The sequence below is a fragment of the Caloenas nicobarica genome, chromosome 32, assembly GCF_036013445.1.
Source record: "Caloenas nicobarica isolate bCalNic1 chromosome 32, bCalNic1.hap1, whole genome shotgun sequence".
Lineage (NCBI taxonomy): Eukaryota > Metazoa > Chordata > Aves > Columbiformes > Columbidae > Caloenas > Caloenas nicobarica.
Genome location: NC_088276.1, coordinates 353,226 through 370,228, shown reverse-complemented (window position 1 = coordinate 370,228; position 17,003 = coordinate 353,226). Strand labels below are relative to the sequence as shown.

The 17,003-nt window shown below is 68.9% G+C and overlaps 3 protein-coding genes across 8 annotated transcripts; 1 reads left to right on the top strand and 2 right to left on the bottom strand.

Annotated features, from left to right (window-relative positions):
* The first annotated feature begins 727 nt into the window (after positions 1 to 727).
* Positions 728 to 15,849, top strand: LOC136000379 (RNA-binding protein 4B-like). 5 transcript variants are annotated; one of them, XM_065654156.1, is made up of 4 exons: positions 728 to 796; positions 2,976 to 3,396; positions 4,506 to 5,204; positions 6,994 to 7,136. In XM_065654156.1, the coding sequence occupies exons 2-3, from the start codon at positions 2,985 to 2,987 to the stop codon at positions 5,195 to 5,197; spliced, it is 1,104 nt and encodes a 367-aa protein (XP_065510228.1). In that variant the 5' UTR covers positions 728 to 796; positions 2,976 to 2,984; the 3' UTR covers positions 5,198 to 5,204; positions 6,994 to 7,136. The 5 variants fall into 5 exon arrangements, with proteins under 5 accessions (XP_065510228.1, XP_065510227.1, XP_065510231.1 ...); XM_065654155.1 differs by lacking the exon at positions 6,994 to 7,136 and adding an exon at positions 5,780 to 6,201; XM_065654159.1 differs by lacking the exon at positions 6,994 to 7,136 and adding an exon at positions 3,650 to 3,728 and having other exon boundaries at positions 4,506 to 4,588.
* Positions 7,160 to 12,129, bottom strand: RBM14 (RNA binding motif protein 14). Of its 2 annotated transcripts, XM_065654153.1 has the most exons (3): positions 11,653 to 12,129; positions 8,084 to 9,656; positions 7,160 to 7,761 (listed from the first exon to the last, which is right to left on the bottom strand). In XM_065654153.1, the coding sequence occupies exons 1-3, from the start codon at positions 11,996 to 11,998 to the stop codon at positions 7,554 to 7,556; spliced, it is 2,127 nt and encodes a 708-aa protein (XP_065510225.1). In that variant the 5' UTR covers positions 11,999 to 12,129; the 3' UTR covers positions 7,160 to 7,553. The 2 variants fall into 2 exon arrangements, with proteins under 2 accessions (XP_065510225.1, XP_065510226.1); XM_065654154.1 differs by lacking the exon at positions 8,084 to 9,656 and having other exon boundaries at positions 7,612 to 7,761; positions 11,653 to 12,084.
* Positions 12,710 to 15,499, bottom strand: CCS (copper chaperone for superoxide dismutase). Its single transcript, XM_065654160.1, has 7 exons — positions 15,430 to 15,499; positions 15,228 to 15,300; positions 13,649 to 13,985; positions 13,485 to 13,545; positions 13,339 to 13,416; positions 13,010 to 13,113; positions 12,710 to 12,930 (listed from the first exon to the last, which is right to left on the bottom strand). Exons 1-7 carry the CDS (start codon positions 15,463 to 15,465, stop codon positions 12,753 to 12,755), a joined length of 867 nt encoding a protein of 288 aa, XP_065510232.1. The 5' UTR covers positions 15,466 to 15,499; the 3' UTR covers positions 12,710 to 12,752.
* Positions 15,850 to 17,003: the final 1,154 nt, after the last annotated feature.

Genomic DNA, 17,003 nt, shown 5'->3' with positions numbered 1-17,003 from the left:
CAATGGGGTGGGGATGAAGATGACGATGGGGATGGTGGGATGGTGATGGGATGAAGATGAAGATGAGGACGGGATGAAGATGATGACAATGAAGATGAGGATGGGGTGGGGATGAAGATGATGAAGATGAGGATGGGGATGGAGGGGATGACGATGGGATGAGGATGACGATGAGGATAGGATGAAGATGAGGATGGCATGAAGATGATGAAGATGACGATGAGGTGGGGATGAAGATGATAAAGACGAGGATGGGGATGGGGATGAGGATGAGAATGAAGATGAGGATGGGATGAAATGAAAATGAGAATGGGGATAAGAACGGAGATTAAAACGAGGACAGGGATGGGGTGGGAAGGTTTTTGCCCGGGGTGACTTTGGGACGGGGCTGGGGAGGGAACGGGCCCGCGGGCGGGCGGGGCAGGTGCCCGTGAGTCACACCAGTGCTCCCAGTTCGGGGTTCCCAGTTCGCGGCTCCCAGTTCGCAGCTCCCAGTTCGGGGCGGGCACTAGGACCCTGCGCGCCCCCTCCACCCCCCCCGCCCGCCACCAATGGGCCGCCCCAACCCCCCCCCCGCGGAGCCCGCAATGGACCGCTCCGCCTCCCGCTCTCCCCGCCCCGTGATTGGCCGCGACGCCTCGGTGGGCGGGCCCAACTCTGCTATCCCTAGAAGGCTGGCGGTAGGCGGTGGCGTTTGACGGACAGCTCCGCCGCCCAATGAGAGCGCGGGAGGCTGTCGCCCAGCCGGGCTGCGCCGCCGCCATTTTGTGAGGAGCGCGCCGGGGACCGGGCGCAGGTGCGGGGGGGGAGCGGGACCGGGAGCGGGACCCGGGGACCGGGGACCCGGACCCGGGGACCGGGAGGCGGGGAGCGGGAGATGGAGGGAGGGAGGAGACGCGGGGCAAGGGCGGGCAGCGCTGCGGGGGCCGGGCGGCCGAGCGGGGCGGCTCAGGCCCGGTGCAGGCCCGGTGCAGGCCCAGGCCCGGCCGCGCTGAGGCGGCGGGAGGGCCCGGTGAGGGGAGCGCTGGGCGGGGCAGAGGTTTTGGGGCATTTTGGGGGGATTTGAGGTGTTTGTTAGGGCAGAGGTTTGGGGGCATTTTTGGGGGATTTGAGGTGTTTGTTAGGGCAGAGGTTTGGGGGCATTTTTGGGGGATTTGAGGTGTTTGTTAGGGCAGAGGTTTTGGGGCGTTTCTGGGGGATTTGAGGTGGGGGGGGCAGAGGTTTTGGGGCGTTTCTGGGGGATTTGAGGTGTGGGGGGGCAGAGATTTTGGGGCATTTCTTGAGGATTTGAGGTGTTGGGGGGGCAGAGGTTTTGGGGCGTTTCTTGAGGATTTGAGGTGTTGGGGGGGCAGAGGTTTTGGGGCGTTTCTTGAGGATTTGAGGTGTGGGGGTGCAGAGGTTTTGGGGTGTTTCTTGGGGATTTGAGGTGTTGGGGGCGCAGAGGTTTTGGGGCGTTTCTTGAGGATTTGAGGTGTTTGGGGGGGCAGAGGTTTTGGGGCGTTTCTTGAGGATTTGAGGTGTTGGGGGGGCAGAGGTTTTGGGGCATTTTGGGGGGATTTGAGGTGTTTGTTAGGGCAGAGGTTGGGGGCATTTTGGGGGGATTTGAGGTGTTTGTTGGGGCAGAGGTTTTGGGGCGTTTCTTGAGGATTTGAGGTGTTTGTTAGGGCAGAGGTTTTGGGGCATTTTGGGGGGATTTGAGGTGTTTGTTAGGGCAGAGGTTTTGGGGCATTTTGGGGGGATTTGAGGTGTGGGGGGCAGAGATTTTGGGGCATTTCTTGGGGATTTGAGGTGTTGGGGGGGCAGAGGTTTTGGGGCGTTTCTGGGGGATTTGAGGTGGGGGGGGCAGAGGTTTTGGGGCGTTTCTTGGGGATTTGAGGTGTGGGGGGGCAGAGGTTTTGGGGCATTTTTGGGGGATTTGAGGTGGGGGGGGCAGAGGTTTTGGGGCGTTTCTTGGGGATTTGAGGTGTGGGGGGGCAGAGGTTTTGGGGCGTTTCTTGAGGATTTGAGGTGTTTGGGGGCTGTGACCCCCCAGCAGAGTTGGGGGTCTGGGGGCTCCCTGTGTAGAGATGGGGGTTGAGGGACAGGGGAGGACACGGAGGTTTTGGGGATGCGGGGGACACACAGAGGTCTCGGGGGGGACACACGGTGGCTCTGACCCCCCCATATAGTGATCGGGGAGCCACAGGGCTGAGGGATGGGGGGACACGGAGGTTTTGGGGTCACAGGGAGGTTTTGGGGACACACGGCAGCTCTGATCCCCCGTATGGTAACTGGGGAGTCACAGCAGTGAGGGATGGGGGAAAGCAAAGATTTTAGGGGCACAGGTTTTGGGGACAAATGGTGGCTCTGACCCCCCCCTATTGTGATTGGGGAGCCGCAGGGCTGAGGGATGGGGGGACATGGAGGTTTTGGGGACACAGGGAGGTTTTGGGGACACACTGTGGCTCTGAATCCCCCCCCATATGGTGACTGGGGAGTTGCAGTGGTGAGGAATGGGGGGACAGGGAGAACTGGGGATGGATCCGGAGGTTTTGGGGACACACAGTGGCTCTGAGCGCCCCATATGGTGACCGGGGATCTGCAGGGGTGAGGGATGGGGGGACACAGAGGTTTTGGGGACACACAGCTGCTCTGACCCCCCCCTATAGTAACTGGGGAGTCGCAGTGGTGATAGATGGGGGGTCAGGGAGAACTGGGGATGGGTACAGAGGTTTTGGGGACACATGGCGGCTCTGACCCCCCCATATGGTAACTGGGGAGTCCCAGCGGTGAGGGATGGGGGGATGCAGAGGTCTGGGGATGGATACAGAGGTTTTGGGGTCACGGGGAGGTTTTGAGGACACACGGTGGCTCTCATCCCCCATATGGTGAGCAGGGAGTCCCAGCAGTGAGGGATGGGGGGACGCAGAGGTCTGGGGATGGATCCGGAGGTTTTGGGGCCGCCTGGCAGCCCTGACCCCCCCGTCCCGCCGCAGACTGCCGCCATGGTGAAGCTGTTCATCGGGAACCTGCCGCGCGAGGCGACGGAGCAGGAGATCCGCTCGCTGTTCGAGCAGTACGGGAAGGTGCTGGAGTGCGACATCATCAAGAACTACGGCTTCGTGCACATCGAGGACCGGCTGGCGGCCGAGGACGCCATCCGCAACCTGCACCACCACAAGCTGCACGGCGTGTGCATCAACGTGGAGGCCAGCAAGAACAAGAGCAAGGCCTCCACCAAGCTGCACGTGGGCAACATCAGCCCCGCCTGCACCAACATGGAGCTGCGCGCCAAGTTCGAGGAGTACGGCCCCGTCATCGAGTGCGACATCGTCAAGGATTACGCCTTCGTGCACATGGAGCGGGCGGAGGACGCAGTAGAGGCCATTCGCGGGCTGGACAACACCGAGTTCCAAGGTGACGCGCGCCGGGTCGGGGCTCCTGGTGTTCCCAGTGTCCCCAGGCGGTGGTTTTGGTCCTACGCAGGTGGTGGCGCAGTGGCAGATGCCGCAGGCGGCGCCCACCTTTCCCCCTGCTGCAATTTGGCGCGAACAGGGTTGATTCTGGCGTTTGGGGCTGTGCCGGCGCTGCCGCGGCAGCCGGGGTTTGGGGCTGGGCTGGGGAGGCCGGGACTGACCCATCTCTGATTAACCAGCACGGCCGCTCGCAGGAGGATCCCGCCAGCGACGTCCCGACCCTTGTGCCGACGGCCGCCGCGCCCGGGGCTGCCCCCCGCCCTTGTAGCCTTGGTAAGAGGGTGCCGGAGGCGCCGGATCCCGCTGCCGGCGGCACGCGGCGGTGCTCGCTCGGGCTCTCGGCGTGCCGGCTCCCGGACGAGACGTGGCGCGGGCGCTTTGGCAGCCGTCGCCGTGCGGACGCGACGCCAAGCGTCCGGATTCACGGCTGAGCCGTGGCGGCACCAACAGCGAGCGGGTTCCCCACCTAGCAGCCAGATGGGCACTCCGGTGCGGCACCACACTCGGCCCTCCCGGTTCCCATGGGGGTTTCGGCAAACCTCGCCGCCCCGATCCCGGGCATTCCCCAAACTCCAGCCGGGATGGCGCGGCCGCTTCCAGGGCTCCCAGCTGCACTTGGCTTTCCCGGTGCCGCGGTTTCCTGGTGTTGCATCTCTCGTGCCGCTACACTGAGCATTTTCTGGCGCGACGCTTTGCCGTTGATGTGGTTTTGCCGGCTGCTCCCCAGGCTGCCGCGGCAGCGCTGCGGTGTGCCAGTTGCTGGCGCAAAGCCGTGTTTGGCTGCGTGCCGGGGCGGTTGGTGGCTCGCTGGCGGGCTCAGCCGGGGGTGGCCGGCGTGGGCAGAGCTTGGTGGTGCCGGCAGAGCCGTGTCCCCAGCAGCACCATCGCGGTAAGTCGGGCAGCAGCTCCGGCTCGAGCCCGCAGTGGGCTCCTCCCGCGCCGGGTCGCTCCCCGCGCGGTGCCGTCGGAGGCTGCGTGGGCCGGCGCCCGTGGTTGTGCCACGCTCGTGGTGCCACGGCGTAACTGGTGGCTCTCGCGTCTCTCCCCAAGGCAAGCGGATGCGCGTGCAGTTGTCCACCAGCCGGCTGCGGACGGCGCCCGGGATGGGAGACAAGAGCGGCTGCTACCGGTGCGGCAAGGAGGGGCACTGGTCCAAGGAGTGCCCGGTCGACCGCCCGGGGCAGGTGCCGGACTTTGCTGAGGCCTATACCGAGCAGTACGGCGCCGTGCGCACCCCCTACGCCGCGGGCTACGGTGACGCCGTCTATTACGACGAGGCCTATGGTGGGATGGCCGACTACTACAAGCGCTACCGCGTCCGCTCCTACGCCGCGGCCTCGGCGTACGACGCCTACGCCGAGCAGACCATGGCCCAGTACTCCCAGTACGCCCAGTACTCTCAGGTCCAGTCCTCGGCCGTGGCCGCCAGCACCGCCATGGCTGCCCGCATCCCCACCACGCTCGACGCGTACGACCGAGCACTGCTGCCCACCCCGGGCGCCGCGGCTGCCGTCGCCGCCGCCGCCACTGCTGCCGCGGCCGCCGCCTCCTCCTCCTATTACACGCGGGACCGGAGCCCCCTGCGCCGCGCGGCCGCCGCGGCCGGCACCGTGGGAGAGGCCTACACGTACGAGCGGGGGCAGCTGTCGCCGGTGTCCTCGGTGGCCCGCGCCTCGCTCTACGACGTGCAGCGGTTCGGGCGCGACCCGTACGGCGACCGGGCGCGGTACTCGGCGTTCTGAGCCCGAGGTGAGCGTGTTGGTGGGTTTGGCGTGTTGGCATTTGGCGCCTTGTGACCGGCGGTGCTGCCAGGTGCTGCAGTGGGGGGGGTCCTGGCTGCTGAGGTGCGGGGTGCGTGTCCCCCCAGCCCTGGTTGTGCCATGGGTTGCAGTGATGTTGTGAGCCCGACGGGCGTCTTGCTGGGCGTTAAAGCCCTGGTACTGGCTCAGTGTGGTTGTACCACGGCAATTGGTGCACCGGTTCATGCCGGGGGTCACAGTCCCTTGGGGTTGGCGCTGCCTTTAATCCGGTGCTGAGCCCTCATGCTGTCCCGGCACTGTCACCCTGGGCAGGGGTTCCCGCAGAGCCCTGGCACCGTGAGCCGTGGCTGCCGCCACGTCCCGGCCAGGAACGGTGCTCCTGGCCTTTCCCGGTAAACGCCGCTGGCAGCCGGGCTGCCGCCACAGCGCGTGTCCCTCGGCGCTGCCGTGGGGGTCCCAGCACAGCCACGGCTGCTCTCAGGACGCCGGCAGCCCCCGGGCACCCGCCGGCTCCCGGCACGGCCCTGGTGCGGCCCCTGCGCCAACTCTGCTTTTCTCTTCCAGGTAAGATATTTGCGGCTGGACGTCGGGTTCCCGTCGCACCGCATTGGCACCGCGCGTCTCGCGTTCCGCTAACGAGCCGGTCCCTAACGAATGCTCGAGTAGCTCCGCCCCCCCCCCCAGCTTCCCGCTGTCCGGATTTTGCTTTGCAGGTAGTTTGGTGCAGGGTGAGCGGCGCGGCCGTGGCCGCGGCACCAGCTTCGCTTCACTCGGCCCCACCAGCGCGGAGCCGCCGCAGCCCCCTTGGCATTAGTGGCTTTTTTTTAATTATTTTTTAAGAGGGTGAATGACCCGCTCGTAGCTTTTTGGTACAAAGCGCCGTAGCTGACTCGCCGCACCGGCGCCGACCCTGTAGCAGGAGCTTCCCCCCCATTTAGCGTCCTCAACCCCCTTTTCCGGGAAAATAAACTCCAATTTTTCACAAACCCCCCGGCTCTGGCACCGGTTCTTTCTCTGGGCTCCACTCCTCCTCCTCCCCTCCCAAATCCTGGACTTACTGGTGCTGCCTGTACCTGCCTGCACTCTGCCCGTGTCCTGCACCACAAACCAAGCAGGGGATGAGTTGGGGGGCAGCCCCCAAAATGTTCCCCCAGCCCCCAAATGAGCCGTGTTAACGACCCCCAACTCTCACCCCACCAGGGCTTGCCCCTCCTCTTCCCACCTGCTAATTAACCTGCCTCATTAGTCCCCCTGCACTTGTTCGGTCAGGTAACGAACCAGCCCCAGTGGTGCCTTTGCCTACATCCTTGCCTCCCGGCCCTCGGGCTGCGTTTGCGACTGGAACTCATCAGCAGCTGCCTCCCTGGGGTGATTCCGCCTCTGCTAATTGCTGCTAATTAATTGCCTGCGTGCGATCACCCACAGGCTGCCCTGGTTGCACCGGGACGGCTCCTCCTGGGCCCTGCTAGTTACTGTGACCATTAATCAGCCCCCACTGCAGTCAGGCGTGTTTCGACCCCCAGCACAACCACATTAACCAGGATGCGCTGGGACAGAAATGGCTTTAGTGGCAGCTGCTGCGGCGGAACCGAAGCAAACCCTGCGCTCGTGTACACGCAGTTACTCCCAAACCCGGCGTTTCTCACCCCAAACCCCAGGCAGGGTCGGCGGGTGCACTCACCGTGGCATACGGTCAATCCGGCACCGCCAGGTCCAGCGGTGCCATCGGTGACGCTCCAGTAAATGCTGCTCGTGCTCCAAATCCGCCTCTTCCACAGTGTAACGGCGGCTGCGGCGCTGGGGGTGACGGTGCCGCTGGGAATTACAGGAGCTGAGGTCGGGGACAGACGGATGCAACGGGACAGCCACAAGCAACAGCCGCAGCTGCGGCGCGGCACCGGTCCCAGCCCCTCACCGGGAAAGAACCAGGCGGGAGGCGGTGGGGAAATGGCAGAGCCCAGTGTTTATTGACCGTCGTACAAAACTGTGCCGGGCATCATGCACTGAAAACGGGGGAAATTAACCCAAACCGGGGTAACTCGTGGTATAAAAGACTGTGGTGGCAACAGGCGCTTGGGTTACGAACTGCAATCAAGTGCCAGCGGTGCCAACAGCCATGTGTGCGGCAAGAGACAGTTCCCGGCTGCCAGTGGCACCGCGTGCGTCACCCGCTCCCCCCATGGGAGCGCAGCTCTCAACCCTGCCGCAGTTGGGCTAAAAACTCGAAAAATAAACGAAAAAGCAGCTAAAAAGAGAACCGTCCCTGCCCTGGGGGCGATCACAGCAGCTGGCGGTGCCGTGGAGCACCGAGCACTACCCTCTGGCGCGGCACCACGGCTCAGAGGCGGCGCTGGTAGCCCGAGGGCACGCGGGTGGCGGGCAGGTAGTCGCCGTAGCCGCCCGAGTAGCGGCTGTAATCAGCGTGCGGCTCCGGGAGGCGGCGGTAATCCAGTGGGGACTTGGTGGGCGAGCGGCGGTACGCCAGTGGCGAGTCCGCTAAGCGCCGGTAATCCGAGAGGTCAGACAGACGGCGCTCGGAGCCGTACCTGGGCGAGAGAACACACGGCGATTAACAGTGGGATGGCGGCACCGTGGCCCACGCGGGGACGCGCCGCAGCAGCACCGGGCTTCGGGCGGGTGGCACCGCTGGCACAGCCGCAGCAGGATGGGGACGAAGCACCCGGTGTCCTGCGGATCGGACGCTCGGCGCCACGGGATGATCCCCCACCCCGGTCGAAGCCCCGTCCCCACCCCGGGGAGCCGGTTACCGGTGGCTGCACCGGTGCCCACCCCTGCGCGCGTTACCGAGAACCGAGCCTGTGTGGCGGCGGGGAGCGCAGCACGCGGCGGGCCGGCGCGGTGCTGTACCTTTTGGCCAGGGCGGAGGATTTTTTGTACGGGTCGTCGTAGGCGGCGCTGCGAGGCGGCGAGAGGCGGGTGCGCTCATAGGGCAGCGCAGCGGCGGCCGGCGGCAGCCCCAGGTACGAAGCCGCCTGCTGCCCCAGCTGGCTGGGCCCGTCGTAGGCACTGCCGGGCTGGCTCCGGTACGCCAGCGCGGCGGAGGACGGCTGCTGCGCCGGGTAGGACGCCGCGGCCGAGCCGGAGGCCTGGGCCCGGTACGCAGCCGTCAGCGGGGCGGACGCCGGCGCCTTGTAGGAGGCGGCAGCGGCCTGGCTGCTGTAGGACATGGCCAGCGAGGAGGCGGCCTGGGCGCCGAAGGTGACCGAGAGCGCGGCGGCGGCCGACTGGCTGCCGTAGGACGCCGGCAGGTTGGCGGCGGGCTGGGCGCCGTAGCCAGGCTGGGCGCCGTAGCCGGCAGAGAGCGCGGCGGCTGGCTGGGCACCATAGGAGGCAGAGTGCCCGGCCACGGGCTGGTAGGCGGCAGTGGCGGCGTGGCCAGTGACAGCCTGGGCGCCGTAGGAGGTGGCGTGCACGGCCACGGCTCCGTAGGAGGCGGAGAGCGCGGCGCTGGGCTGGGCACCGTAGGAGGCAGCATGGCCATCCACGGGCTGCGCGCCGTAGCCGGTGGCATGGCCGGCGGTGGCCGCCTGGGCACTGTAGGATGCCACGTGCGTGGCCACGGCCTGGGCACTGTAGCCGGCGGTGCCGGTGCCATAGGCGGCGGCGGTGGCCTGGGCACCATAGGAGGAGTAGCCGGAGGCGGTTTGTGCCCCGTAGGAGGAGGCCAGCGCGGCGGACTGCACACCGTACCCGGAGAGCTGGGCGGTGCCGGGCTGCGCGCTGTAGGCGCCAGCGGCCTGGCCGCCGTAGGAGCCCAGCGAGTTGGCGTTGGGCTGCGCGCCGGCGGCACCAAGGGCCGCCGAGGGCTGGGCACGGTAGGCGCTGCCCAGCGAGGCGGAGGGCTGGGCGCGGTAAGCAGCGGCCACACCGGTGCTGGGCTGCGGGCGGTACGCCGCGCCAAGGGACGCGGCGGGCTGGGCACGGTAGGCAGCCCCCAGCGATGCCGAGGGCTGGGCACGGTAGGCGGCTGGCTGTGCCGTCACCGGGAGCGTGGCCGTGGCGTAGCCGGCACGGGTCGGGGAGCGCCGCAGGGGGCTGCGGTCCCTGCTGAAGTAGGAGGGGGATGCGGGCCGGGCCGGCGCCTCCAGGGCCTCGTACTTGCCAGCGCCGCCGCCGAAGCGCTGCTGGTAATCGTACAGCGAGGAGGCGGCGGCGTAGCCGGCAGCCGCGGGGAAGGCGGCGTCGGGCGCGCGGCGCTGCTGGTCCAGCGGCTCGAGCTTGGGCTGGAACTTCTCGCGGTACTCCAGCCCCGGGCGCTTGCTCTTGTCTGGCACCGCGGCGGGCGGCGCAGCCGGGCCCTTCTTGTGCGCGTTGGTGGAGAGCTCCACGTTCACCCGCCGCCCCTTCACCTCCTTCCCGTTCAGCTGCTCGATGGCCACTTTGGCGTCGGCTTCACTCTCCATGTGCACAAAGGCGTAGTCTGAGCGGGCAGGGCGGTGGGGAGAAAAGACACTTCGTTACAGCGGCTTAACGAGCCCCTCGGGCTCAGCCGGAACCGCCTGCGTTGGCTTCCGCCGCGCGATTAACCCGCCGGACCTCACGAGCCCGGCGCAGCCTTTTCTGCGCCACTTCTCCCCGTTTCCCTCCGTCCCGTCGCACCGGGAAGCAAAGCCAGAGAGAGCCGGAGCCACCGAATGACAGCGAGTGACACCGAGGGCACAGAGAGAGGGGGGGCGGGCGGGGGGGCGAGGAGGAGGGACGACCATGAGAAGGGAGAAGAGTGGGGGAAGCAGGAGATGGAGAAGAGAGGGGAGGATGAGAAGGAGGAGATGGGGGGACCTGGAGAAAGGGAGGAGACGGGGGGACCAGGAGGAATAAAGTGGGGAGAGAGGGGGGGGACCAGGAGGAATAAAGGGGGGACAAGGAAGAATAAAGTGGGGAGAGAGGGGGGGGACCAGGAGGAATGAAGGGGGGACCAAGAGCAATGAAGGAGGGTGGGGACCGGGAGAGAGAGAGGAGGAGCAGGAGGGAGAGAGGGAGAAGAGAGGGGGGATGAGGAGGAAGAGGGGGGGGACCAGGAGGAAGAAGAGGGGGGGACCAGGAGAGAGAGAGGAGAGGGGGGCAGAACTGAGAGGAGGGGGGGGGGGGATGACGAGGAAGAGGGGGGGGAGAACCAGGAGGAGAGAGGAGAGACAGGGGGACCAGGAGGAAGAAAGAGAGGAGAAAGGAGAGAGGGGGGGACCAGGAGGAGAGAGGATAGAGGAGGTGGGGGGACGGGACCAGGAGGAGACAGAAGGAGGGGCGACCAGGACGAGAGAGAGACGCTGAGAAGGAGAGACGGGGGGACCAGGAGGAAGAAAGAAAGGAGGGGGGGGACACCAGGAGGAGAGAGGTAAGAGAAGGGGGGGAACTGAGAGGAGAGGGGGGGGATGAGGAGGAAGAAAGGGAGGAGAGGGGGGGGACCAGGAGGAGAGAGGAGAGAGAAGGAGGGGGGACCGAGAGGAGAGAGAAGGAGGGGGGGACCAGGAGGAGAGAGAAGGAGGGGGGGACCAGGAGGAGAGAGGAGAGAGAAGGAGGGGGGGACCAGGAGGAGAGAGGAGAGAGAAGGAGGGGGGGACCAGGAGGAGAGAAAAGGAGGGGGGGACCAGGAGGAGAGAGGAGAGAGAAGGAGGGGGGGGACCAGGAGGAGAGAGAAGGAGGGGGGGACCAGGAGGAGAGAGAAGGAGGGGGGGACCAGGAGGAGAGAGGAGCGACCAGGACGAGAGAGAGACGCCGAGAAGGAGAGAGGGGGGGCCCAGCAGAGGGAAGACAGAGGGCGCAGAGGGAGCGGCGCCCCCGCACGCCCGCGGCGCCGGGCAGCGGCCGGAGCGCTCGGGGCGGCAGCCGCGGGTCCCCCTCCCCGCGCCGCCGTCCGGCTGCGGCCGCGCTGACCGGGGCGGGGGGCGGGTTGGTCGCCCCCTCTTGGCGCGACGGGTCCGGGAGTCGCGGGGTGACCGGCGCAGCCCCCGCTGGGCTCGGAGCAAAAAACCCCGGCCCGGCGCGTCCCTCCCCCCCCCTCACCCCAATCTGGACACACCGGAGAGATTTGGGGCATTTCCGCGGGGATTCGGCTGCATCCCGCGGCCGCAGAACGGAGGGACAACGTCCCGCGCCCGGGCCAGCCGGGGACACGCTGCGTGACCCGCGGGGACACTTTTCCCCGCCGGGGACAGCGGGTGGCGCCGCTCACCCCGCACTACCCGCCACTTTCTGGTTTTTCCAGCGCGGTTTTGAAGCTTTTTTTCCCCCCCCCCCCAACACACACACTTCGGGGCGCGTTCGCGGCGGCGGAACCGGGAAAAAAAACGGCTCCCGGGGGCGGATGGCGGGGCCCCAGCGGCCCCGGGCGGGCGGATCGCGGGTCCCCGGGTGCTCGGGAAGGCGGCGCAGGGGCCGGCGCGGATCCCAAGCCCAGGGAGGGCCGGCGGGCCCGGTACCTTTGACCACGTCGCACTCCACCACGGTGCCGTACTGCTGGAACAGCGAGCGCAGCTCCCCGCTGGTGCAGGCGGCCGACACGTTCCCCACAAAAATCTTGCAGGTGTTGGTGGGCCGGGGGCGGGACGGCTCCACCACGATGCGCCGGCCGTGCAGCTGGTGCCCGTTGAGCTGCGCGATGGCCCGGGAGGCCGCGGCCTCGTCCTGCAGGTGCACGAAGGCGAACTGCTTCATGAGGGCGATCCCCAGCACCGGCCCGGCCACGCCGGCGAACAGCTCGCTCAGCTCCTCGGCCGTGGCTTCCTCGGGCACGTTGCCCACGAAGAGTTTGATGCGGGGCCGCATTTTGAAGGGAGAGGGAGCGGGAGCGGCGGCCTCACAAAATGGCGGCGCCTCCTCAGAGCGGGGCGGGAACGGCGGCGGCGAGCGGCGCCTGCGCGCGGGGCCCGACTGCGCCTGCGCGCCGCCCGGGCCACGCCCACCCCGCGCTGCCGCGCCTGCGCGCCGCCGCGCTGGCCACGCCCACTCGCTCTCGCCCCGCCCACCGCCTTTAACAGGCGCGGCGCTGGCCGCGCCCACTCGCTCTCGCCCCGCCCACTGTATTTAACAGGCGCGGCGCTGGCCGCGCCCACTCGCTCTCGCCCCGCCCGCCGCCTTTAACAGGCGCCGCACTGGCCACGCCCACTCGCTCTCACCCCGCCCACTGTATTTACCAGGCACGGTGCTGGCCACGCCCACTCGCTCTCGCCCCGCCCACTGTATTTACCAGGCACGGTGCTGGCCGCGCCCACTCGCTCTCGCCCCGCCCACCGCCTTTAACAGGCGCCGCACTGGCCACGCCTACTCGCTCTCGCCCCGCCCACCGCCTTTAACAGGCGCGGCGCTGGCCACGCCCACTCGCTCTCGCCCCGCCCACTTGTTTAACAGGTGCCGCGCTGGCCACGCCCCCCCTTAAAGGCGCCACCGCTGCCCCGGGCGACGCGCAGCGCCGAGCACCGTGGGGACCGGCAGCCCCCGGCACGCCCCCCAACCAACCACGGTTTCCCCCACAAAGAAGCCACAAAACGAGCGATCGTTTATTGTTGAGCCGGGGCTGCTCCTAGAGATGGGGAGATGGGGCCGCTGCGGGGCCGGGGGACACGCCGGGGGTCGCCGTGGGGCCGGGGGTCGCCCTGGCGAGGTCCCGCTCCTCCCAGAGCGTGCGGCCGTCGCAGGAGCAGATCCGCTTGGGGTTCTGGAACAGCCCAGCCGCACGGGCCACCACCCCGCAGGCCAGCCTGGGGGGGACAGGGACAGGGGGGTGAGTGACCCCACAACCCGCCCCCCGGGCCCCCCAGAGTCCCCCCGAACACTCACCCTGGCCCCGAGTTCCCCGTCACCCGGGACAGCGGGTGGCAGCCCCGGCCCAGGTCGTCCTCGCCCGCGGCCACCACCACCGAGCGCCCGATGATGTCCCCGACCTGGTGACACCAGGAGGGTCAGAGGAAGCTCAGGTACCCCCTCTGGGGCTGTGGGGCACGGTCCAGACCCGCCCCGAGCTGTGGGGCTGGGGCCGGACCCTCCCCAAGCCTGTGGTACCAGGGTCGAGCCCCACAAAACAGCCGTGGGGTGCAGCCCAGACCCCCCCACGGCCATGGGGTACAGCCTGGACCCCCCCCAAACTAGCCGTGGGCCCCCAGCCTCACCCTCAGGCGCGAATCCTCCATGCGGAAGGTGGCTCTGCCCTCAGCATCTGCCCAGATGTTCCCCAAATCCCCTGCATGCTGGGGGGGAGCGGGGGCGTCAGGGGGGTTCCCAGGACCCCCCCAAGCCCTCCCAGCCCCCAGCTCACCCGGTGCTCGTCCTGGGGTCCCCCGTGACACTCGCCGTCCGGGTTGAAGTGGCCGCCGCAGCTTTTTGGAGGGGGGAAAACACGGGGTGAACCGGGAGGGGGGTCCCGGCACCCCCAGAACCGGGGGTGTGTGCACGTGTGTGTGTGTGTGTGTGTCCCCATACCTGTCACAGGGGTCCGAGAGGTCCCCGAACTCGTGGACGTGGAGCCCGTGGGGGCCCGGGGGGAGCCCCTCGATGGCCCCGTCCACCAGGCAGCGGTCGGGCGAGAGCTGCAGGAACCGCACCAGCCCGCGCGCCGCCCCCGCCAGCGCCGCCACCGCCGCGGGGACATCGCCGGGGACATCGTCCCCCCTCGACTCACCAGCCGGGGAGCCCCCCATCCCCCGCAGCACTGCCGGGCGCCCCGAATCCTCCAGCAGCCGCCGCACCCGCTCGGCCGGCGCCGTCGTCTCCACCAGCACCGTCTGCGCCGGCAGCCGCAGCTCCAGCAGCCGCACGTCTTGGGGGGGAAGACGGGGTGATGAGGGGGGGGGGGCCCACTTTGGGGGGGGTTCTCTGACTCTTTGGGGGGGTCCTTGAGTCTTTAGGGGGAGCCCTGAGTCTTTGGGGGGTCCCTGACTCTTTGGGGGATCCTTGAGTCTTTGGGGGGGGTCCGGGATTCTGGGAGGGTCCCCCACTCTTTGGGGGGGGCCCCAACTCTTTAGGGGATCCTTGAGTCTTTGAGGGGGTCCCTCACTCTTTGGGGGGGCTCCCGACTCTTTGGGGGGTCCCCGACTCTTTGGGGGGGTCCCTGGCTCTTTGGGGGAGCCCTGGCTCTTTGGGGGATGCTTGAGTCTTTGGGGGGGGTCCGGGATTCTGGGAGGGTCCCTGACTCTTTGGGGGGGTCCCTGACTCTTTGGGGGAGCCCTGGCTCTTTGGGGGGTCCCTGCCTCTTTGGGGGGTCCCTGACTCTTTGGGGGGAGCCCTGGCTCTTTGGGGGGGTCCCCAACTCTCTGGGGGGTCCCCGACTCTTTGGGGGAGCCCTGGCTCTTTGGGGGGTCCCTGCCTCTTGGGGGGTCCCTGACTCTTTGGGGGTCCCCGACTCTTTGGGGGAGCCCTGGCTCTTTGGGGGAGCCCTGGCTCTTTGGGGGATGCTTGAGTCTTTGGGGGGGGGGTTCCGGGATTCTGGGAGGGTCCCTGACTCTTTGGAGGGGTCCCTGGCTCTTTGGGGGGTCCCTGGCTCTTTGGGGGGAGCCCTGACTCTTTGGGGGATGCTTGAGTCTTTGCAGGGGGGGGTCCGGGATTCTGGGAGGGTCCCTGACTCTTTGGGGGGGTCCCCGACTCTTTGGGGAAGCCCTGGCTCTTTGGGGGGTCCCTGCCTCTTTGGGGGGTCCCTGACTCTTTGGGGGGAGCCCTGGCTCTTGGGGGAGCCCTGGCTCTTTGGGGGATGTTTGAGTCTTTGGGGGGGGTCCGAGATTCTGGGAGGGTCCCTGACTCTTTGGGGGGGTCCCTGACTCTTTGGGGAGCCCTGACTCTTTGGGGGATGCTTGAGTCTTTGGGGGGGGGGTTCCGGGATTCTGGGAGGGTCCCTGACTCTTTGGGGGGGTCCCTGACTCTTTGGGGGTCCCCGACTCTTTGGGGGAGCCCTGACTCTTTGGGGGATGCTTAAGTCTTTGGGGGGGATTCCGGGATTCTGGGAGGGTCCCTGACTCTTTGGAGGGGTCCCTGATTCCGGGGGGGTCCCGGCTCCGGGGGGTCTCACCGGGGACACCCTCCAGCGCCGCCCGCACGGCGTCCGCGCAGGCCTGGCACCGCATCTGCACCGCGAACTCCAGCTGCGGGGACGGGGCAGGGGGGTCAGCACCGCCGGGGGAGGCCCCGAACCCCCGAACCCCATTATCCGGGGGTTCCCCCGAGCCCCGTTATCCGGGGTCCCCCCGCCCGGTCCCGGGAGCGGCCCCGACCCGGCAGCTGCTCCCGCCGAGCGCCGCCTGCGCCATCGCCGCGGCCGCCGGAAGCGGAAGCGCCCGTCGTCCTGGCGACGGACCGGAAGGGGAGGGGAGTTGGCAGCGGCGCAGCTTCCGGCGTGCCGTCGCCATGGCAACAGCGCGGTAGGCCGCAGCGTCCCGCCGGCACCGGAGGGTTTGGGGGGGGACGCGGGGGGTTTGGGGTAAACGAGCCGGGGGGGGGGGCCGTGGGGCTGATCCGTGACCCTCCCCTGCAGCTCGGGGACCACCGGCCCCCCCCGCCCGGAGCCCCCGACCCCCGCGGGGCTGCGCCGACCCCGCTTGCTACCGGAACAACCGGAGGCGCCGCTGCCGCCCCCCCGCCGCCTCTCCCCGGTGACACCGCGGCCGCACCGGGACCCCCCGACCCCCGGGACCCCCCCGGCCACCGGGGCCCCCCCGACCCCCAGGACCCCCCCGGCCACCGGGGCCCCCCCAGCCACCGGGGCCCCTCTGGCCACCGGGGCCCCCCCGGCGCTCCTGGCAGCAGCAGCGGATCTGCGGGGTCTGACGAAGCGCTGGGCCAGTGGGGAGCGGGGGGCGGCGGGGCCGGGACCCCCCCGGCTGCCGCCGCTTGTGGCCGCGCTCACCCGCCGCACCAGGGACACTGAGCGGCCGCGGCAGCTCCGGTCACCGACACCCCCACGGGGGCTCCTGCCGCCTCCCCGGCCCCCCGGCCTGTGCCCCAGCATGGCCCCAGTGCCACCGCCACCGGGACGGGGCTTCCCCACCGTGGTGACGCTGCGGCCGCACCCGGCGCTGTGCGGTGACACCGGGGAGCAGGACACCGGGGAACACGGGGCACCGGAGCCGCTGTCGCTGCGGGAGATCTACCGGGAGCTGTGCCGCGCGCTCCCCGCCGAGCGCCTGCACTTTGACGGTGACCCCGCGGTGGAGCCGGCGGCCGCCGCGGTGGATCTGGCGCCGCCGGAGCCGCAGGCGGCGGCACCGCAGCCCCGCCAGGAACCTCCCGCCGGCCTCTTCGCCCGGTACCTGCGGCACGTGGCGGCCACCGGCTCCGACTTCCTGGGTGCCACCTTCCACCTGCGCCACCACCACGTGCCGAGCGCTGCCGATGACGCCACCGCAGAGCCACACCGGGAAGCGGCACTGGCGGCGCCGCCGGCACCGCCGTACGAGGAGGGGCTGTGGCGGCCGGTGGAGCTGGACCCGGCGGATCTGCAGCCGCTGCAGCGGCGGCTGAACCGGCTCTGGGCCGCGCTGGCCGTCCCCGCCGGCGAGCGCGCGGCCATGGCGCTCAAGTACGGCACCGCCGCGGCGCTGGCGCGGTTACCGGCAGCGCTGGCGGCCTGGGAGGCGGCGGCCGCGGCCGTGGCGCGGCGGGAGCGGCTGCTGGCGCGGCTGGAGCGGCTGGAGAGCGGCAGCTCCGGCCCCGCGCGGTTCTCAGCGCCGGCCGCGCGTGGCCATGGCGAGAGCTGGCGGTGCGAGCGGGCGTTACGGCGCTGCGGGGCGCGGGTGGCGCGGGCGCTGCGGCGGCTCCGCGGGGCCTTTGGGGACACGGTGACGCTGCG